Source organism: Phyllobates terribilis, unplaced genomic scaffold, assembly GCF_046119375.1.
Source record: "Phyllobates terribilis strain yellow unplaced genomic scaffold, ASM4611937v1 Scaffold_1__5_contigs__length_1240528914, whole genome shotgun sequence".
NCBI lineage: Eukaryota > Metazoa > Chordata > Amphibia > Anura > Dendrobatidae > Phyllobates > Phyllobates terribilis.
The window spans coordinates 88814787-88839257 of NW_027362761.1; the positions used below are offsets into that span (position 1 = coordinate 88814787).

General features: G+C 40.1%; 1 protein-coding gene across 1 annotated transcript; it reads left to right on the top strand.

The window, feature by feature from the left end:
* Positions 1–1305: 1305 nt before the first annotated feature.
* On the top strand, positions 1306–23445 carry LOC141272166 (uncharacterized). The gene is made up of 9 exons (XM_073682982.1): positions 1306–1517; positions 1919–2993; positions 5334–5521; positions 5792–5893; positions 8068–8123; positions 8263–8444; positions 11494–11629; positions 13375–13417; positions 23126–23445. Exons 1-9 carry the CDS (start codon positions 1322–1324, stop codon positions 23443–23445), a joined length of 2298 nt encoding a protein of 765 aa, XP_073539083.1. The 5' UTR covers positions 1306–1321.
* Positions 23446–24471: the final 1026 nt, after the last annotated feature.

Here is a 24471-nt window from a genome sequence, read left to right on the forward strand (position 1 = left end):
GCAGGTGACTCCCATGGATCAGAAGGCAGGGACTGACCGGTACAGCAGATGAGCACAGCAGGCAGGCTGATGGGTGATCTGGGTAGACAGAATGGCAGACACGGCAGGTAATAAGCAGGAGCCTCCAGGTAGGCTGGCTGGTAGGCACGGCAGGTAACAGGCAGGTGCTTCCAGGTAAGCAGGCAGGCAGGGCCCATAGACAGACTGGCAGACTGGACTGTAGACAGACTGTCGAGCTGGAGAGTAGTCAAGCTGGCGGACAGAACTTGTAGTCAGGCTGGCGGACAGAACTGGTAGTCAGGCTGGCGGACTGGACTGGTAGTCAGGCTGGCGGACTGGACTGGTAGTCAGGCTGGCAGACTGGACTGGTAGTCAGGCAGGCGGACTGGACTGGTAGTCATCAGGCAGACTGGACTGGTAGTCAGGCTGGTGGACTGGACTGGTAGTCAGGCTGGCGGACTGGACTGGTAGTCAGGCTGGCGGACAGAACTGGTAGTCAGGCTGGCAGACTGGACTGGTAGTCAGGCTGGCGGACAGAACTGGTAGTCAGGCTAGCGGACTGGACTGGTAGTCAGGCTGGCGGACTGGACTGGTAGACAGGCTGACAGAGTGACCTGAAGGCTGAAGCAGAGTTTAACACTAGAACTACTGATGGAGTCATTTTGACTCCTTTCATTTTTTATTTCTCTTCTGTGACTACATTTTTCAGAATTCCGGCTTGAAACTCGGTGACTTTTCCTCAAATATGATGTGAAAAAAGATTTTGTGAGAATAAATAATTTTGGTGAAATATTTGCGCGTTTTTTTCAAAATTTACCAAGAACTACTGAAGGGAGTCATTTTGACTCCCTACTATATTTTGAGGTCCTTTTGTCACTAAATGTTGCTATAAAGTTTTGTGCATAATTTTTTCACTCTGTCTTATTTACCCTGATGTTCATATAGATGTAGTTCAATTTACATGTCAACTTTTCACATTTTCCTTGTGTTTTACCTGCTTGTATTACTGTGTAATGCTGAACAAAATAGCTTGTTTACTCTAGACTCTTATCTTATGCTAATGAAGGGTGGTGTTTTTCTAAGGTCCTAGCAGGAGACAGTATTCTGGATAGTAACTTTACTTTCAGTTCAGCTGAAGAGACAAAGAGAACAGACGCAGACATACGAGCTCTGAAGACTCATACAGGTATGAATTGTTATGAAATAGTTTAGCTGTCTGTCAACTGATTCAGCCCACCTACTTTTGAAGGTGGCAGAACAGTTATTATTTCTTTTAGTTTTCATTTCATTTCTATTTTTCAGCAGGGAACTATATAGAATTATGGAATTTGTGAGGAATATGGAGAGAAGACGTTTGATAAAGCCTCAGGATATTCTGGCTACTTTGCAATCCATACCGGAGGATGAAACGGAATCCGAATTGCAGGAACATGTATTTGATTCTGACAGTGATGAAGATTTCATTCCTCAGAACATATCAAGTGAATCTGAAGACTCAGAAGGAACAAATCCAGAAGGTAAGTAGTTATGTGTATTTATTTGTTCTTCCACACACTGAGTTAGGGCCTGTGCACACTAGCAGAATTCTGGCTGAATAGCCATCTGGATATTCTTGCCGCAATACAGGCCGTACCTGCCCGCTCATGCCTGAAGCTCCGCTCCGAACCCCGGGCTGGAGCCGCTGTCAGGGACAGAGCAGCGCTTGCTTACGCGCGAGCACGGCTCCGTCCCAGACAGCGGCTCCAGCCCGGGGTTCGGAGCGGAGCTTCAGGTATGAAACTCCGCTCTGTACCTGAGCGGGCAGGTACGGGCCGGATTGTGGTGAGAATATCCGGTCGGATATTCCGCCGCTAATCCAGCCAGTGTGCACGGACCCTTACAAAACAAAAATTCTAAATATTCATCAACTATTTTACAGATATTCCAAGCACATCAACTGGGGATCGGGCTCATGCAGTTATGTTGCCTCGTGACCATCCTCCTGGTCGTGGACAGAAAAAATCAGCAAAACGTCCCAGAAATGAAAGAACAACAGATAACGATGGCGGCGAAGGTAATGCAACAACAAACACCAGAGAAGGCGAATCTGAAGGAATACTAGTTTCAGCGGATGGTATTCAATGGAAACCTGTTGAAATTGGAGAACACTTGCCTGGTAGGCGTGACAGCCAAAATATTCTTCGAGAAGCACCTGGCCCTACAGGATACGCCAGAAGAAATATCATTATCGATAGTCCTTTGAGCGCATGGCGTTTATTTTTTGATTCATATATATTGACACATATAAAGAACTGTACGCTTGCAGAAGCATGCAGGAACAATAATTTACAGTTTACTCTATCTGATGAGGAGCTAGATGCATTCATTGCGATATTCTATGATCGTGGAATATCTGGCACGAACCGTCACTCGATTAGCAGTATTTGGTGTAATGACTGGGGAATACCGTTTTGCAAAGCGACAATGTCTAGGGACCGCTTTGTTGAAATTATGAGGTTTCTCAGATTTGATGAGAAATCTACTCGATCGGAGAGACTGCAAACGGACAAGTTTGCTCTATTTTCTACTGTGTGGGACAGGTTTATTGAAAATTGTATTGCGTGTTACAAACCTGGCCCATACATAACGGTGGATGAGCAACTCTTCCCAAGCAAAACTAGGTGTCCATTCACGCAGTACATGCCTTCCAAACCAGATAAATATGGCCACAAATATTGGCTAGCTGTTGATAAGAGGAGCAAATATCTGGCAAATGGCTTCCCTTATCTAGGCAAAGATGACACACGCCGTGCTGAGGACCATTTAGCTGACCATGTGGTAATGAAGTTATTGGACCCGTTTTTGAAAAAAGGTCGCAATGTTACAACCGATAATTATTTTACTTCAGTAAAATTAGCTAAACAGCTAAAAAGCAAAGGAACAACCATCGTGGGAACACTGAACAAGATAAGGCGAGAAGTGCCTAAAGAAATAAAATCCATGAAAGAGGAACTGTACAACACTAAAGTGTTTAGAAATGAAGACAATTTTACACTTACAGTATATCAAGGAAAGCCCAACAAAAATGTTGTCATTTTGAGTTCCGTCCGTCCAGATGTTGTTGTTGCGTCTGATTCCGCTAAAAAAACTCCAGAAACGGTAAAGTTTTACAATGAAACAAAATATGGAGTAGATGTAGTGGATCAGATGGCACGAAAATATACCACACGAACATGCACAAGGAGATGGCCTGTTCATGCATTTGAAAATGCCTTAGACTTTGCGGGTATAAATGCATGGATAATATTCAAGGAGATTAACCACCAAAAAATGTCACGCAAGGCATTTTTGCAAACGCTTGTGAGAGAGTTGAGTGGTCCTTATGTCACAGATAGGGAAAAGGGTTCCACGTCCCAAGTTTCTAGATGCTCAGAAGCGATGGTTCAAACAAAATTTTGCCAGATCAAAGAAAAGTGCAAGAAAAATAGATCTGTCGGAAATTGTAAGACTTGTGGTAAGTCTTTGTGTGGGCAATGTACTGCCATAAATCAAAGGCAATGCCTAAAATGCGAAACACCAAATGTTTAGAAGGTGAATTCTGCGCCATATTTTCATTTTTATGCTCCTCCACCTACATTTTCTCTCCTTTTTGTTCTTCAGTTGTTGTTTATATGTGTGCACTTGAATAAAAAAAAATGTTTGAAAAACGTCTATTATAATTATTGTTATTTTCTGTAGAAAAATAAGAAAAGCAGAAAAAAAACAATCAAAAGCATTACTGTTGGATCTCACAATAATAATACATTACAAAAAATATAATTATTAATAAATAACCACAAATGAAACTCTAAAAATAAACGAAAACAAGCAAGGAGTCAAAATGACTCCTTTCAGTAGTTCTAGGCGGGGTCACGAGTCCAGTAGTCCTAGTGTAAACACACAAAGCTACAACCTTGGACGGGAACCTCCATTTTGGAGGAGGTGCCTTTTATATGAGAAGTCTTCCGGCCATTGGCAGGCAGCAGCAGAAGCAGGAGTGCCGGAGGACGCCCAGCGGGGAGCGCGGCAGTAAGAGGGATGGCGTCTCTGCCTGTCAGGGGGCAGAGACGCCGATACTACAGAAAACACCTTTTAGACTCAACTGATCACCATTTTAAAACATTTTTTTACTAAGAATTTGTTTAACAAGGTGATGTCTATTACTAGTCAGCATTTTTATACCTTCTTTGAAATAGCTAAAATGGTACAATAAACCCCCTACCCATGTTTAGATAATAGAATCCAATGGGGGATGAATTGTTTAAGGCTTTGTGCCCACGAAGCAGAAATGCTCCGGATTTTTCCTGAGCATTTCTGCATCTCCCTGGAAGAAAAAAACGCAAGCGGATTTTACATGCGCTTTTTCTGCCTGGTAGATGCGTTTGTGTAGCTCTTTTCCAAGCGATTTTAGCATCATCCGGCATGGATTTATTTTGTGTGACCAAGTTACAATGCTGCAAAGGCAGCATCAATAGTAAAAAATTGAATACAAATGATAAAAAATAAAAAAAAACATTTTTCTCACCTTATGATGGCCCACGGTCTCCTTCTCCAGTGCGTCCGGTGTCTTCGGCAGCTCGAGGTGCTCTAAAAAGGACTTTCCATGACGTCATTTAGTCATGTGACAGGTCACGCGACCGCCGACATCAGCGGTCACGTGTCCTGTCACATGACTAAATGACGTCATGGAAGGTCCTTTGACACCACCGCGAGCAGCCGAAGAGCCAGCAGCGCCGCCGGGAGCAAACAGGGGGCCACCAGAAGGTAAGTATATGTTTTTTTGATTTTATTCTTTTTTAACTAGAGGTACTATGGTACCCGGGTCTGGAGGAGAGTTCCTCTTCTCCAGACTCGGGTACCATCCACGCATTGAATCACATAACATCCGCATGCATACTTGTATACATGCGGATGTTATGCATCTCAATGATAGTCTATGGCGGCCAAAATGCCGCGATTCCGCAAAATTAATGGACGTACTGCGAATTACAGACCTATTAACAAGCATTTTTTAAGCGTTTCCGCGGCGGAAATTACGCTGTGGAAATGCTTAAAAAACACATAGTGGGCACGCAGCCTTAGCATTGTACAAAACTTTTGGTACTGAGGTCCTGGATTCATAACTCCGGGTTTTGTTGACTAGGTGTCATTTTTCTATAAGTGGGGACAGGCTCTTGTTTGAGCTTCGAATTACAATTTTTTTTTAAGGAATCTTTTAGAATATAAGTAATCTGCCAAAGCAATTTGTAGCCTGAATCCTGGCTTTTTGTTTGACTGTGGAAAGGAAACTCCCATTTTGATTTTGTTATTAATAGTTTTAAGAATTTTAAGGATCTTTTCCTGTTGTGGTCCAGAGAGAGAGGATGTATGGGGGCAGTGAACATAAGTGTGGCTCGGATCGTATGTCTCCACACCATTGCTGATCCAGAGGGCACTAAGCACTGTGTAAGCCAAATACTCAAGGCTTTGGCTACCGGTATGGAAGCAGAAACAACTTTACAGGGTAATTATGTTCTTTATTTTGGTACCTTGGTGTAACCTTCTCTCTAGTTTGTATCAGTTTTTCTGAAGTATATTTCATATGTTTGTCAGTTTCAAGAATAATTTTATCGCTTAGACTAGCTTAGGGACCTTCCCTTTCTTAAAGAGTTAGTACAATTCAGGAAAATCATCATCAGAGGACACAGAGTCATCACTTTCAAGGAACAAAACTATGTCACAGGAAACACAGACAGGTTTCAGCAAAATTTCACTTCATTATTTATTTTTTTAGAAAACAGGGATTTGGAGGAGGATTTCAACCCTTCAAAGATTTCTGAGAGTTTGCTTTTAAGCAAAGATAATAATTCCCTTGCTTTAGCCTGGAAAGCAGGAGGCAAGCAATCAGCAGAGCAATTGTATTCACATTCAACTGATAATGGTTGCTAACAATATTTATATATATTATGCTTAGACATTCTCTTTTCTTGAGATACAGGACTTGAAAATTATGTTAAAAAAAACAGATTGTTAATACATAGGCTCATAAGGGATGAAACAGGGTGGCAAAAGTACAAATGTGTTGTCTGCCACCAAATTTTCTGCAAATTGAGATTCTGGTTTGGCTTTTATCGTAAGTTATATGGCAAGGCTTGTTAAAGGGTCAATATTGACTTTTATGCTTGCTACTTCCAATAAGTGGCACTAGATTTCAAGTTTCCTTCCTCTCTGAAGAGGCAATTTGCATTGTCCATAAGCCAAAACTGCTTTAACATTGGGAAGATCAGGATGACTAGCAGAGTGCAACGAACCATTGTTTTTTAAGTGCTTAATTACTGAGAAAGCACACAAATCTAGCACATGATCATAGTATAAGCCAGCAAAAGGAAATCAAGGTGCACATGTGTGGACAAACGCATGCATATACTTATACATGCTGTGTTGTTACACGTTTCATTGCAGCGTAACCTCCACGCACTGAAAAGAAGCACAATCCACCATGTTTGGACACTTGGAGCAGTTCTCCGACCATCCCTCAGTCAATCAGGTGTGTAGTGAGACAGATTTAAATGAAATAATGACTGGCACATTTAAATCCACCTGAGGGTAAATTTAATACATACATAGAAGTGACAGATGTGATGTCCACACTAATTCAGTATTTTCTCCTAAGTACTCGCTCTTATTATAATCTACTTAATATGTATAGCTCTGTCCATTGTTATATAGTGTCCTCTCTTATTATTTTTACAACATTCCATTTTTAAATAGTGTTCACTCATTATGTACTCTACAGCGCCATCCATTTTTATACAGTGTGCCTGTACCATGCACCTGAACAACTGTTTGTGTGAAATGTGACTTTCCATATCAAATGAGCCATCACATGACACATTAGGTGTCATCGGACCTGAACAGACTGATCGGACTGGAGCACTGGCTATTATTTTTCTCCTGAAAAAGATACATAAGGGTTTCATTAATATAAAAAAACACTATCCCTAATTGAATATGAAATGAGCTGCAGTTCATGTCGGTGGCTTCTAAACAGTCTATTGAGTTGAATCAATATTGAACTGTGCTGTTCCATTCCATATGTACATCTAGTCACCTGCAAAGTTGATAGTAGCTGATTATCAGGGGTGCAGATTGCCAGACTAACATATACCTAATATTGATAACCAACTGAATCCTAAGGAAAGTTCACCAATTTAAATGAATTCTCAAAAGTAATGTGTGTATTGGGTGCCTATTGATGCAGAACGTAGTAGGTAATGGCAGCAAGTTGTGTAAGTGGGTTAATCTGATCGTGATTAATGCTTGATCTTCAACCTAAAAACACCAATACAAAGTTAAGTAAGAGACAATAGTATAAACCAATTGTGAAGACAGGGGAGGCAGTGGGTGCTCTTGTCTGATGGCCCTGCGGTCTTTAGAAGGACTGCATGGACCAGGGCTCATTCCAATGAACACCTGCTTTCTTTTACCGGTGATAATAAACAGTGTGGCAATAATTTATTGAACCACCAGCAATCAATAACATTTACAACAGTCCCAGCAACACAAGATGGGGCAAATTACAGAGTCTCACCCTTCTGCTGACTCAAGCGGGATTTGGGCAATGAGATATGTGGCCTGGTGACCTGATTGTCCCAACCGGGATTCTTCAAATCGTCTCTGAGAGTTCAGCAATGGTCAATGGAGCAGTTCTGTATTCTCACAGCCAGGGCTGTGGTTCCTTAGGCTGACATCCTGTAGAGTCTCTCTGAACAAACACAGAGATCCCCTTTTTATAGTTCTCATTTTGCCCTTTCAAGCCATCATTCACAGGTCAAGGGTCAGGGATCATGATATTAATTCACAATGTTCGAGTACCCACCTCTCATCCCCTAATATTGATTGACAAACACCCTACAATGCTATTTAATTTATCTAGCAAATATCCATTGTTCAACGACCCTGAATCGCTGTATTGCAAAACTGGCAGACAATACGTTGTAGATAACAGCCATTCATAAAATACCAAATATCAACTCAAGTGATTAACATTTAGGATTATTCAAACAATAGCCTGTGTTGACCAACCAAAGAAAAACCCAAGTTCTAAGGTCAACATAAAAATAAAGGTATTTTGCTTCTGGCCTATGCAATGTATGTCTGGCATAATTAAGAAGAAAAGCTGTGTTATCACACCTAGGAAGGGTTATCCCCATCTTTTTCAGCATATTCCATAAATGTTGATTAATATAAGTTCTTACTTAAAAGGAGGATCCTCCGGTTTTCTCTCATGGCTATTGTGAATGGAAATCTGACTGCTCATCCGTAGCTATCTCTGTTCCCTTCTATGGTATTTTTGAATGCAGCCAAATAAGCAGTAACTTCTCTATGGACAGAGGACTCAAGATGGGTTGGCTACCACATACTAAAGATAATGTCCGGTTCAAGAGGTTGGAACACCATCTACTAGAAATTTTTAACATATCCAGTGGAGAGGATAAGCATGTTATAGGATAAACCCTTTAATATTACACCCACTACACATGCTTGGAAGGTACTGTATGTATATGATAGAAGTTAATTTAGGAGCATGCTATGCTGAAAATATTACCTGCATCATGAACAAACATGCTCATGACAGGTGTCGGTCATCTATATCAAATATCTGATATCAATGCTGTATATACAAGAGACTGTACCCAAACGATTAGTGTTTGTACTGCATGATACTTTGGGAATAGAGTTTATTGGTGCCCTTCAAAACCAGAAAGCTTGTGACAAATAAATTGTTAAATCTTTTTATTTCATTTATTTGATCATGTTACACAAGATGCAATATATATATTTTGTGGAACTGTTATTGACAGCAGTTCAAACACTTTGTCCATTCAACTGCCTGAAGGATAAGCTACAAATAGTCTTATAATTGCATCAGGACCAGCAAACTGGAATCCCTAGGGAGATCTATATGAAAAAAAAAAATAATTTAAGACTGTGTGATTGAATACCATAACCAAGTGGAAATAGACCCAGTGACATCTGTCAGCTGTGTGGAAATGGCAGCTGTGTTAGACTAAAACCAACTGAGTGCACCTAAACACTGACTTTAATTTGAGAGTAATCAATCAAAGTAATCAACACAAAAGCACGATGTTCCCATCTGCAACAGTGTGTAAGAACACATCATTCAAGTAAATAAAACTGTGACAATATTCATTCATGATTAGTCTTCTGGGAGAGTCTGATACAAGAAAAGAAATATTCTCTTACTTGATGAATAAATTGTAACATTGTGATGAAAACAAGCACCAGACCCTTGCCATCAAAATCAATTAATCATCCTCACTTTGCAAAATTTATAACATAGCCATCTGCAAGCTTCTTGCTTGGATTTATCAGCACTTTTCACACCTGTTGCAGCTTAGAATCCCTAGTGAGAAAATGTCAACTAGCATATTTCACAGAAAATGTGTGTTTATGAATGTTGAGAAATATATGGAAAGTTAAATCATTAGGCAGAAATAAATGATATATATATATATATATATATATATATATACACATATATATATATATATATATATATATATATATAAATATTTTTTACATTGTAATAGAAAAAAAATTGTTTCAATTTGTTGCTTTGCGAGGTATGCCACAGCCATGGGTTCTTCCACCCATCAGGCAACAGAAATGCCAGATGTTACGGTGGTTACACAGGTATAGGTTTCTGGAATCTAAAGCCCCGCACTGGGTTAAAATAGTAAAATCCAATGTTGCTCACACTCCAAGCCCAGCGCTGCCTCTATGTTAACATCAGTACAGCTATTGAGCTCAGTGATTGGCTGCAGTGGTCATGTAAACTGTAATAATGATGTCACGCCTGCAGCTAGTAATCAAAGACCAGAGCAAATGCGAGAAGGCAGTGCTGGACATAAGAGGGCAGGACATTGGAGGTCAAAATGCTATAACTGGAAAACCCCTTTATGCTAACAATCAACTTGAAATATTCAGAGTTAAATAGTAACTACTTTTTTTTCATAAATGTAATACTGCAAGGCAAAAATAAGAACATTTGTAATATACTGTATCTTATAAAGAGAAATTCCCTCTTCCTCCCTTTGTTATCACAACTGATCATTCACTCTGAAAAACTGCTTATAGGAGTTGTCTCATGAACAAAGTACATTTTAAATAACAGATCCACAATTGGATGTGTTAAAAAAATTGTTCCTTTCCCAAGATAATCTTATAAATGTGCTACTGCGCAACGGGTGTGTATTACAATGCAGGAACATGGTCGGATATACCACATTTCTTGGGCAGGGGAGGAAGCAAAAGAGAGTATACAGACAACAGGGGATCATAGAGGATGCTCTCTGTGAGATAAAACAAGTTTTCAAACAGGCACGGAGATGTTTTTCCTTACAGAAATCAACAGCTGTGATCCCGGGCTGTATGGTCTGTATACCCTTTTGCTTCCTCCCCTGCCCAGGAGCTGTGGTATGATCAGACCATGTTCCTGTACGGTCAGACACAGCCATTACACAGTACACAGCAGGGGAACATTTATAAGATTATCTCAGCACAGGGACATTTTTAAGCACCTCCAATTGGGAAACATTTTTATTCCAAGATCTACTCTGTCCATGGGAAAGTCCCTTTAAAAAATTTCTGTGAACCCAGAATGACTGTTCAAACCAAGTACATGTGCTTGGTGCATCATGGTGGGCCCAAACATTTCATTACACTTTTCTATCAGCTTGTTTTCCCTCTATCTCCCCTTCCACTATACTTTGACAGCTATGGCTTCATATAGCCAGAGAAGGGTGGAGATAGAGGGAAAATAAGCACAGGTGGAAAGGTGTATTTAAATAGCTGGCCATGCCGTGATGCACCAAGCACCTGTATTGATTTGAACAATCATTCTGTGATCACAGAATGCCTTTAAGGTCTCACTCACACTAGCATATAAATGTGATGAGTATAATGCGAGAAAAAATCAGATTTCACTCAGACCAATGTTATTCAATGAGGTAGTGCAGATCTGTGTATTTTTTCTCAGCTATATTCGGCGTGAGTAAAAAATCGCAACATGCTGTGAGTGGATGTGTATATCGGCTGAGACTCACCAATGCAATTCTATGGGTACAAGAAAATGGATCATCCGAAAAGCTTCCAATTTATACACAAACATCTCAAAAGAAACAGGAAATTGCATCAGCCAAGCCAAGGAAGTTCACAGTCAGGATCCTCCTGGCAACCAAAAAAAAAAAAGTCACAACCCTCCATGAAGATAACAAACTTAACATATCAAGGAGAATCAATGAGGAGCTGCTTCTCCTCCGCGGCACCCAAAAAAAGACCCTACCTCTATATGGACAGGCTCCATTTCCTGGCCCAAGTTATAGATCTGCATTCATGGATTTGGCATGTATTTAATGTATTGTATAATTGGGTAAAGAACATATGTATTTACATTACTTTTTTCCCTTTCAGATTCCAATCCAGCAAAAAGGGCACAGCCTTAAAAACCGAGGCGTTGGATCCTGTTGGGGATGTGCAAGAGGATGCAGCAGCAGCGCCACCGGGAGCAAGAAACAACCCTAAGAAGAGGAGCAAGTCCGGAGCAACAGTACAACTCTGCCATTGAACACCAATCCCCAAGCTTCCCACAATCCCCTATGAGCAAGACATAGGTGGCACCTCACCAGTACCAGCAGCAGGTGCGATGCCAATAATGGTGTTACTGTACCAGCTACCAATCATGCACTGTGAATGATGATGGGGAGAAGGCTTTTAGCTGGAGCCTGACCAGTAATTGTGAGACATTCCCAGACCTATCAGGCTGTGGACAAGGCCAGCATTTCAATTTCTAATAGATGCATCTACCCCTCCCAATGACCCCCATGTTATGCATGAGTTTCTGGATAGGTGGCAGATGTTTCCCTTGAACCATCTCCACATGCTGCTTCCTCCAGACCAACAACTGCCAGCAGAAAACCCACCAGCATCGCCTCAGCACCCTCCACCACCAGAAGTTCCAGCATCACAGCTACCAATGGCTGCCCAGTCAGGTCACCAGAGTGTTGCAACACTGAGTTGAATGGACCAGCCTCCTACAGCCATGCCTATACTGGGTGTCAATTTCTGCACCTTTGCGGCAGGTATCCCAAACAGGAGGGACCATAAAATGTAAGAGATAGGCCATACCATGGGCCCACTATGACTCAGCCTGCCTTCCTTTGTATAACCATATTCCTTACACCACATGCTTTGTTCCACGACCACGGCCAGCAAACCAACCTCCTACTTGCCCCAATCCTGCCCATCAATCCAAATCCCCCTCAACTTATTAGAATTTCTAATGTTTTTTTTTAGTCTGTTAACCCCTATTTCCTTTTTTTATGTTTTTTTTCTCATTTTCTTTATCTTAAAGCTGCCATTAGAGTTTTGGCTTTTTTTTTGGTATCAAAAAATATATTTCATTTATCCTGTCTTGTTGTTTGTGGTTTTTTTTTTCAAACAATCACGTACAACTAAAATAAACACATATGACTTATGATTTTTGGGTAATGCTCACCAAACTGTGTAGACAACACCTAGTAAAAAAGGACCAGCTCAATTTGGTTGAATGATTAATGGAAAGACATGTTTGTCTACCGCTCAAAAAGAAAACAAGCCACAAGCGTCATATTTGAGGAGGATAACCCAATAATGGATTTTATGGATATGCTTTCAATGAAGGGTGTTGTGGTTTGTGTTTTTCTAGCTTTATTTTAAAGAATCCATCAGGCCCTTAAATTCTTAGTGATTTTGCTTTAAAACTAGTGTTGAGCGAGTATGTTCTATTAACCCTTTCGCCGAGTATGCTCGGGCCGAGCTCCGAGTATTGACAGCTGCTCAGTGATATGGTTGAATCGCTCCTGTGTGCATGATTTGCAACTGTTTGACAGCTTTATTTCATGTTAAGAATGTCTATTTCTTACACATTCCTCACATGTAATAAAGTTGTCAAACAGTTGCAAATCATGCACACGGGAGCGATTCAACCATATCACCGAGCAGCTGTAAATACTCGGAGCTCGGCCTGAGCATACTCGGAACAGAACATACTCGCTCAACACTATTTAAAACACAAGTTTGAAATTGCATTGAAAACGGATTTCATATGGATGGTGTATATTTAGCATGCAAGAAAAAATTGACATACTCGGATTACATTCGCATTACACACAGAATAACATATGGGTTTAGAGTAATTTGTCCGATTCTCAGAGACGAGAATGGGACCGATTTTTTATATGCTAGTGTGAGCATACCCTAAATATGTCCACAAGTCTTTCTTTGGTAATGGATACAATTACTATCTGTTATAAGTCTATTGGGATTGAAGGGGCAGAGAAACTGAATGGAGAAAAAGGTACAGAAAGATAAGCTGCAAGTACGACTTCTATTACAGAAGGAAAAAGTCATACAGTGGCCATAAATAGCATTATTCCTTATGTACACATAAAAAAGCTTATTCTAAAATAACCTTAAAACTGTAAACAAATCTGCCTTCAATGAGGGATCAAATTATCTTCTGCTACAAGTCTATGGAGAGGGAAAGGGGGAGAAACTGCAGAGATTAAAAGGTACACAAAGATATGCTGGTGTAGAGACTTCTAGAACAGAAGAATAGAAGAATAAAGTAATATAAAATAATTAGCATTAATTCACATTAATATAACAGTTTATTCTAAAAACTGTATCTCAGGGCAGTTCAGGGAGTTGGTATAGTCACCATTCACTACTTAATCACTATCCAGCACATTGTTTTACGACCAGCCCTATGCACCAAGCATGCTATTTACCTGAAACATATCCTGTCTAGTGGCCTTATGTGAACATGCATTTACATTTTGCATGCACATCAAATTACGTTTCAGTTCAGACTCCTAGGTTTTTTCTTTCCAGTTTAGTGTGCTTTAGTGCATATAAAGGGTGTGGCTGCCCTTTGTCTGAGCTGAAAGGTTCATGCTGCCTCAAGTCTATGTTTCTACTAGGGGTTCAGTCTCTCTGCCCTTGTCCATATGTATGTCACTTGACAAATGGTAAGGTTTTAATATTAGAGTTAGGACTGTCCCATAAGGGTTACCGTGACGTGGTGGGATGGCTTTTACATTATTTTGATCAAAATTATGTTAACTAAAAACCCTTTATTATTTATGATCATTTTTGCACTGTGCGATTTATCCATTTACTTCCAGTTATTTGGGTATTTTCCTTGTCTTTGGTTTTTCTCTGTCTAGTTGCCTTATGTGAACATGCATTTACATTTTGCATGCACATCAAATTACGTTTCAGTTCAGACTCCCAGGTTTCTTCTTTAAAGATATGCTGCTGTAGAGACTACTAGAATAGAAGAATAGAAGAATAAAGTAAAATAAAATAATTAGCATTAATCCTCATTAATATAACAGTTTATTCTAAAAACTTTATCTCAGGGCAGTTCAGGGAGTTGGTATAGTCACCGTTCACTACTTAATCACTATCCAGCACATTGTTTTACAACCAGCCCCATGCACCAAGCATGCTTTTTACCTGGAACATATCCCCATATCAGCAGGTAAATAACATTTCTTGGGGTGATATGTTTCCTTTAAACTGCTTTAACAAATATATACAGTGTATATTAATATATATAAACTGTATATTTCCATAGCTCCTGCATGTTAGTTGTTATGATTAAGAGCTAGTGTAGCTCAAAACGCGTCGACCGTTGTACTATCATATTTTTTACATTTTTATTTTTCATGTTTTAATCTTCAAATTAATGTGATGTTTTAATGACTTTTGCGGTTGCTGGATTTTCCCCTTTTTTTTCCACTGCCTTCATGGTTTTGGGTGTTGCTGACCTCGGTATCAGTATCTGACATTACGCTCCCACAATCCTCTGCTCGAAGTGTCAGAGCAAAATGATGCATTGTGTGAGATGGACATGAGGCGTGGTCATGGATGGAAGCATGCTGTGCTGCACCCTAGTGGTGGCTCTGAATATTTCAGTCACCTTCCAGTAGTGACTATTTATTTCAAGATCACTACTTAACATTATAGCTGGATGATCAGTTTAAAAATGAAATGTTTCTTATTTAATGCAACAATAAATGCACTCACATATTGTTTGACCATGATCAGTGATAAAGGAATATGAATACCTGAAAAATTAAAATGAAAAAAGTATATACATATGTGAGGTTCTTAAAATGGTCTGTCCAGACCAATTCATGATGGATGCATTGAAAAAAGTAAGTGATCAGTGTGTGTCATGATTAACCTCTTTACAACCCAAGGTGGTTTGCACGTTAATGACAAGGCCAATTTTTACAATTCTGACCACTGTCACTTTATGAGGTAATTACTCTGGAACGCTTCAACGGATCCCCCTGATTCTGAGACTGTTTTTTCGTGACATATTGTACTTCATGATTGTGGTAAAATTTCTTCGATATCACTTGCATTTATTTGTGAAAAAAAAGGAAATTTGGTGAAAATTTTGAAAAATTTGCAATTTTCAAAATTTGAATTTTTATGCCCTTAAATCAGAGAGATACGTCTCACAAAAAAGTTAATAAATAACATTTCCCACATGTCTACTTTACATCAGCACAATTTTTATTAGTGAGCTATAAGGGTTAAAAGTTGACCAGAAATTTCTAATTTTTCCAACAAAATGTACAAAACCATTTTTTTAGGGACCACACCACATTTGACGTCACTTTGAGGGGTCTTTATGGCAGAAAATACCCAAAAGTGATACCTTTCTAAAAACTGCACCCTTCAAGGTGCAAAAAACCACATCCAAGAACTTTATTAACACTTCAGGTGCTTCACAGGAATTTTTGGAATGTGGAAGAAAAAAATTAACATTTAAATTTTTTCACAAAAATGTTAATTTAGACCCAAATTTTTTCATTTTTGCAGGGGTAACAGGAAAAAATGGACCCCAAAATTTGTTGTGAAATTTCTGCTGAGCACGCAGATACCTAATATGTGGGGAAAAAACACTGTTTGGGTGCACGGCAGGGTTCAGAAGGGAAGGAGTGCCATTTGACTTTTTGAATGTAAAATTTGCTTGAATATTTAGCGGACGCCATGTTGCGTTTGGAGGAACCCTGATATGCCTAAACAGTGGAAACCCCCCTCAAGTGACACCATCTTGGAAACTAGACCCCTCACGGAGCTTATCTAGATGTGTGGTGAGCACCTTGAACCCCCAGGTGCTTCATAGAAGTTTATAACATTGAGCCATAAAAATACAATTTTCACATTTTTCCCACAAAAATTTTTTTCAGTCCCCAATTTATCATTTTCATAATGGTAACAGGAGAAATTGCACCAAGTAGATTGTTGTGCAATTTCTCCTGAGTAAGCAGATACCCGATATGTGAGGGAAAAACACTGTTTGGGCGCACGGCAGGGTTCGGAAGGGAAAGAGCGCCATTTGACTTTTTGAATCTAAAATTTGCTTGAATAATTAGCGGATGCAATGTTGCGTTTTGGGGACCCCTGATGTGCCTAAACAGTGGAAACCCCCCAAAAGTGACACCATCTTGGAAACTAGACCCCTCATGGAACTTAACTAGATGTGTGGTGAGCACCTTGAACCCCAGGTGCTTCACAGAAGTTTATAACATTGAGCTGTAAAAATTTAATTTTCGCATTTTTCCCACAAAAATGTTTTTCAGCCCCCAATTTTCCATTTTCATAAGGGTAACAGGAGAAATTGCACCAAGCAGTTTGTTGTGAAATTTCTCCTGAGTAAGCAGATACCCCATATGTGGGGGAAAACCATTGTTTGGGCGCACGGCAGGGTTCGGAAGGGAAGGAGCGCAATTTGACTTTTTGATTGTAAAATTTGCTTGAATAATTAGCAGATGCCATGTTGCGTTTGGAAAGCCCTTGATGTGCCTAAACAGTGGAAGCCCCCCACAAGTGACACAATTTTGGAAACTAGACCCCTCAGGGAACATATCTAGATGTGTGGTGAGCACCTTGAACCCCCAGGTGCTTCACAGAAGTTTATAACATTGAGCAGTAAAAATAAAATGTTCACATTTCTCCCACAAAAATGTTTTTCAGGCCCCAATTTTGCATTTTAATAAGGGTAACAGGAGAAATTGCACCAAGTAGTTTGTTGTGCAATTTCTCCTGAGTAAGCAGATACCCCATATGTGGGGGAAAAACACTGCTTGGACATACAGGAGAGTTCGGAAAGGAAGGAGCACCGTTTGACTTTTTGACTGTAAAATTTGCTTGAATAATTAGCGGATGTGCCTAAACAGTAGAAACCCCCCACAAGTGACACCATTTTGGAAACTAGACCCCTCAGGGAACTTATCTAGATGTGTGGTGAGCACCCTGAACCCCCAAATGTTTTAAAGAAGTTTAAAGCATAGAGTCGTGAAAATAAAAAAATCTAACTTTTTCCACAAAAATTATGTTTTAGCCACAATTTTTTTATTTTCACAAGGGTAAGAGGATAAAATGGACCCTAAAAACTTTGTGCAATTTCTCCTGAGTACGCCAACACCCCATATGTGGGGAAAATACAGTGTTTGGGCACACGGCAGAGTTCAGAAGGGAAGGAGCGCTGTGTTACTTTTGAACGCAAAATTGGCTGGAATCGAGAGCGGACGTCATGTAGCGTTTGGAGAGCCACTGATGTGCCTAAATAGTGGAAACCCCCCCCACAAGTGACCCCATTTTGGAAACTACACCCCGCAAGGATTTTATCAAGGGGTATAGTGAACATTTTGAACCCAGAGGTACGACACAGAATTTGATAACATTAGGTCATCATATTGAATAAGTTGTCATTAGTCTTGAGTGCAAGTGCTCGCTACTTGAATTCGCATCGGGTACTCAGGTATGCACCATGTATCGTGGGTGCTCGAGTGACATGCTCGAGTCCCCGCCCACATGTTTCACGGTTATTAGACACCCAAAAAAAACATGCTGCGATCACTCGTGCATGGCAGGCAATCCCCGTGAGGTTTTTTGGCCGCTAAGCATATGGCGCGGAGACTCGAGCATGTCACTCGAGCACCCGAGATACTCAGTGCATACCTGAGCACCCGATGTAAATTCAAGTAGTGAGCACTTGTGCACAACAGTAGTCACCATATCATCATCTTTTTATTTTACTTTTGAAAAAAATCCCAGTCCTAACCCTAGCCTAACCCTACCCCAACCTTAACCCAACCCTAACCCTAGCCCAACCCTAGCCCAACCCTAACCCTAGCCCAACCCTAACCCCAACCCCAACCCTAGCCCTTGCCCAACCCTAACCCTAGAACAACCCTAACCCGAGAGTTTATTTTTTATGCCGTTCCTTGTGCGGTATAAGTGATTTGACGACTTTATTCTTCTGGTCGGTGCGACTACAGCGATACCAGAATCATATCGGGATTTTATGATTGACAGCTGTCACACACTAAAAGACGCATTTTTTTGTAAAATCTAGTTTTTGCATTGCCATATTTTGAGAGGTATAATTTTTCCTTATTTTGGCCTACAGAGTAATGTGATGGCTTGTTTTTTGCGGGATGAGTTGACGTTTTTATTGGTACAATTTTCAGGCACGTGACATTTTTTGATCGCTTTCTATTCCGATTTTTGGGAGGCAGAATAAACAAAAACCAACAATTCAGGAATTGTTTATTTTTAAAAAAAAATTTTATGCTGTTCCGCGTGTGGAAAAATTGATAAGGTAGCTTTATTCTTCAGGTCAATAAGTTTACAGCGGTAACACATTTATATAGTTTTTCTATGTTTTGGCGCTTTTACACAATTAAAGCTATTTTATAGAAAAAAATATTTTTTTGCATTGCTTTATTCTGAGAGCTATAACTTTTTTATTTTTCGGCTGATGGAGCTGTATTGCAGCTTGTTTTTTTGCGGGACAAGATGACGTTTTCAGCGGTACCATTTTTATTTATATTCGTCTTTTTGATCGTGTGTTATTCTTTTTTTTGTTTGGCAGTATGATGATAAAGCATTGTTTTTTGCTTAGTTTTTTATTTATTTTTTTACTGTGTTCACTAAAGGGGTTAGCTAGTGGGACAGTTTTATAGGTCAGGTTGTACCAGACGCAGCGATACCAAATATGTGTACTTTTATTGTTTTTTTTTTTTCATAATAATATTTATCGATGGGTACATTAAACTTTTATTTTTGGTGGATAATTTTTTTTTATTTTTTTATATGTTACAATTTTTTTTTTATAGTTTTTTTCACTTTCTGACACTTTTTTACTTTTATTATTTGTCCAACTACGGGACTTTCACTTTTTTTATTCTGATCGCCTGTATAGCACAGAATTGCAGCACCATGCCTGTGCTATACAGTCTGTCAGTGCTGCAGATCCAGAACATATTTTGGTCATGCATTGCGCATGACCAAAATATCTTCCTGCTGTCTGGTGACCCGGATGTTGTCATGACGACATCGGGTCGGCGTGCAACATCCGGGAAGCGGCGGTAGACAGCTCTGGAGGCCAGCAGGAGAGGTGAGCATCCCGATCACCTCCCCTTGCCACCGCAATGCTGCGATTGACTTCAATTGCAGCATTGCGGGGGTTAATGTGCTGGGAGCGGTGCGGGACCGCTCCCAGCACATAGCACCGGGTGTCAGCTGTGACAATCAGCTGACACCCGGCGGCGATCGCGCCCGCACATCCTGTGTTCGGGCGCGATCTCAAAGACGTATTAATATGTGTCAGGCTCTTAAAGCCCAGGGCGCAGATACGTATTAATACTTCTTGGGTTTTAAAGGAGTTAAAGAAAATTCATCATGCAGTAAAAAGTGAATATAAAAATCGGTCTTTAATAGAAACACACTGTATTGTATCTCATTAGTAACTCTGCATGTTATGATTACGTTATGTAAATGATATAGTCATATATTGTATTAATTTCAACAACATTAAAATTAATGACAATTACTGTATGTAGTGTTATTAATTATATTATGCTCAAAGTAGCATGAAGTGATAAATCATACGACGTGTTAAGACAACAAGGTGAAAAATTAAAAATTAAAAAGTTCTTATTTCAGTCGCTGATTTTTTCTTATCCAGATTTATGACTCTTTGTGACCAAATATGATCATTTAAAATATTGTATAATAATTATGTATTGCAAGGATGACTACAATTCTGAATCAACATTTGAAACTAAAGACTTTGGAAATGTGACCTATTAACTAGGAATCCAGGCGCAAAGAGAAGAAGATAAAAGCTTTCTTCTAAACCAAAGTGCAAAAATTAACTAATTTCTGAATCAGTTTGGAATGTCAGAAGCCAAAGGTATATCAACCCAATTGGAATTATTGGAAGGAGAAGATGATCTGTTACCTAACAATGAGAAATACTGACATGCAGTGGGGGAACTTCTATACATAGCATTTATGACTCGACCGGATCTCACAGCAACAATTGGAATTCTCTACAGATATGTGGAAAAAATGCACCAAAAGAGGAAGGAATGCCAGTTCTTTGATATTGGAAAGAAACTCAAGACATAAATTTAAGGACATCTGCAACCGAAGATCTAAAACTCACAGGCTATGTGGATGCAGACTGGGCTGGTGACTTAAGTGATCATAAATCAACAAATGGCTATTTGTTCAAGCTTGGAGAAAGTTAAATTTCTTGGTCTAGCAGAAAACAGGTGTCTGTAGCCTTGTCATCTACAGAAGCAGAGGGTCTGTAGCCCACACAAGTCAAGAGGTCATATGGTTAAACCAATTATTAGGCGATCTTGGTAAGCCATCAAGGCAACTGATGGTGATTTATGAAGACAACCAAGGATACATTAAATTTGCAGGGAGAAGATCAATGCGAGAATTGACATTAAAGGGAATCTGTCACCCACCCGGGAGATTTGAGACCTCTAATATGGGCATACAGGTTATAGAAAAGTAAATCTATACATACTTGTATGGCCCATAGTAGAGGTCTGCTTGCAGAGAAATGTAGTTTTATAAAAGCTGTTTTCACATGCTTGACGTCCCCCAGACGCCAAGAAATTCCCGCCTATCTGTGTATTTAGCATGTTCCTCCCTTCCTCTGCACTGCACAGGGCTCTGTGACGTGCACTCTTCTCATTGACATCCCGCGCATGTGCAGAACATCAGGAGCGCTTCTTTTTCTCCTGGCCCCATTGTTCTCTGCAGTGTTCTAATGCGCAGCACGCTGGGGAGTCACAGTGAGTCACTATGACTTCCCGGCGCACTGCACATTAGAATACTGCAGAGAACAATGGGGCCAGGAGAAAAAGAAGCGCTCCTGATGTTCTGCACATGCGCGGGATGTCAATGAGAAGAGTGCACGTCACAGGGCCCTGTGCAGTGCAGAGGAAGGGGGGAACATGCTAAATAAACAGTTAGGCGGGAATTTCTGGACTTCCTAATCAGATAGGCAGGAATTTCTTGGCGTCCGGGGAACGCCAAACATGTGAAAACAGATATTATTAAGCTACATTTCTCTGCAAGCAGACTTCTACTATGGGCCATACAGGCATGCATAGATTTACTTTTCTATAACCTGTATCCCCATATTAGAGGTCTGATATCTCCCAAGGGGTGACAGATACCCTTTCAACATCATCACCTGCATGATTTGATAGAACGTGGCACAATTGAGTATTTTATTGCAAGACTGACCAGATGAAATCGGATGTTGTGACAAAGCCACTTCCAAAAGCCAAATTTGAAGAATTCAGAACCACTATTTGACTAACAGGATAAGTAGTTGTTGAGTATGGGTGTTGAAATAATGTTTATTATTGCATATATTGCATCAACTACTATATATTGCTGTTTAATAGTGCATGGGTTTCTGTCTCCTGCAATAGTGTTACGGTATATTGCCAATAATGTATTATTATTAAAAAAAAAAAAAAAAATACAGGAAGTTCCTGTTCAGTGTGTGTAGCTGGAGAACACTTTACTTTCACTTTGCAAGATAACAGACAAGGTGCCAAGGTCCTAAGCTATAAGAAATACCAGTTATAAGTTGTGTTTTTGTTCATGAATAAATATACAGTGGGGAAAAAAATATTTAGTCAGCCACCAATTGTGCAAGTTCTCCCACTTAAAAAGATGAGAGGCCTGTAATTCACATCAGAGGTGGACCTCAACTATGAGCGACAAAATGAGAAAACAAATCCTGAAAATCACATTGTCTGATTTGGATAGAAATTTTTTTCAAATTTTGGTGGAAAAGAAGTATTTGGTCAATTACAAAAGTTCATCTCAATGCTTTGCTATAAATCCTTTGTTGGCAATGACAGAGGTCAAACATTTTCTGTATGTCTTCACAAAGTTGGCACACACTGTTGCTGGTATGTTGGCCCATTCCTCCATGCAGATCTCCTCTAGAGCAGTGATGTTTTGGGGCTGTTGCTGGGCAACACGGACTTTCAACTCCCTCAAAAGGTTTTCTATGGGGTTTAGATCTGGAGACTGGCTAGGCCACTCAAGGACCTTGAAATGCTTCTTACGAAGCCACTCCTTCATTGCCATGGCGGTGTGCTTGGGATCATTGTCATTCTGAAAGACCCAGCCACTTTTCATCTTCAATGCCCTTGTTGATGGAAGGAGGTTTGCACTCAAAATCTCATGATTCATGGCCCCATTCATTCTTTCATGTACATGGATCAGTCGTCCTGGTCTCTTGGCAGAGAAACAGCCCCAAAGCATGTTGTTGCCACCCCCATGCTTCACAGTAGGTATGGTGTTCTTTGGATGCAACTCAGGATTCTTTCTCCTCCAAACACAACGAGTTGTGTTTCTACCAAACAGTTCTACTTTGTTTTCATCTGACCATATGACATTCTCCCAAAACTCTTCTGGATCATCCAAATGCTCTCTAGCAAACTTCCAATCTTTGCTAATCTTTTTTTGGGGTGGTGGGAGGACACCGTAGTTTTTCCCTCAGATTGGTTCAAGAGGTTCATTCACCATTGGTACAGATACATCGACAATGTATTCTTCATCTGGTCGGGTAGCGTAGAGGAGTGTCGACAATTTTTTTAATTTCTTAATATGAATTCACTAAACATTTTTCTTACCTATTCCACCTCAGCTACCTCAGCTACCTTTTTGGACCTGAAGATCTCTATCCATGGAGAACGGATCTTAACGGACCTGTATCGGAAGCCCACCGCCACCAATAATCTTCTCTCATTTTCAAGTTTTCATCCATTCCACACCAGACAAGGAGTTCCCGTTGGACAGTTTCTGAGAGCTAGACGAAAGTGTATCCAGAATGAAGATTTTTGTCACCAAGCCAAGGACCTCACACATTGTTTCAGAACAAGGGGTTTTCCAAAAAAAGATGATCTCCAGAGCTTATCAACGAGCCAAAACTCAGACACAGGAGACCCTCCTTACTCCCAAGAATAAATCTCAGAACCTGGACCTTCGGTTCATCACCAACTACATGGACCAATGGGATGAGGTGAGGAATGTTCTTAACAAACATTGGGGTGTATTAAAAACGGATCGTCAAACATCTTCTGTTATAACTGACCGTCCTTTATTGACTGCTAGAAGAGCTCCCAATCTGAGGGACATTTTGACCAGAAGTCACTTCCTGAGACCCACGCACAAACGTAATAGGGGTATCATACTCAAAGGTTCCTTTCCCTGTGGGGATTGTAGTGTATGTCAATACATGCACCCCACTCGAGACAGATTCATCAACCCCTTAGATAATAAAACATACCAACTGAAGGGCTACATTAATTGTAAGACCAAATGCGTGGTTTACGCTATTATCTGTCCATGCCATCAAATTTATGTGGGCCAGACCTCACAGGAATTAAGGAAGCGGGTACAAAAACATTTCTCAACCATTAATTTGGCAGCAGTGGATCTCAAGAAGGGAAGAACACTCACCTCAGTAGCCTCCTATTTTCTCGATCACCATGGGGGCAGTCTTATTGATACCCGCATTGTGGGCCTCCAAAAAATTAGTGGATCAGGGAGAGGTGACAATTTAACTAAGAGATTGTTATAAATAGAATCACGCTGGATCTATGAACTGCATTCAACAGCCCCTTTTGGGTTGAATGAGGAACTCATTTTTTCAGGTTTTTTGGGTTAAAAGTTCCAAGTGACCAATTGGCACTTCCTATGTTGGTATATATATATTTTTTCCATCATATTCATCATCTACTTTATCATTTTAGATGGGAGGAAGAAATAACCTCTGGGAACTGTGTCCTTTACAAACTTGCCTGGTGTCCATTGTTACGTTGGCATTTGATACTTCTTCGAATTTTAATCTATGAGAAAATTATATGTTGCCACCATGTAACCATTACCATGCCGGTACGACATTTGTGGGACTGGAGAAACGTTGGAACTACCCTTGGACCCTTAACATAAAAACTTTAGCTATATTGGAGACTACAAATGACATCTCAT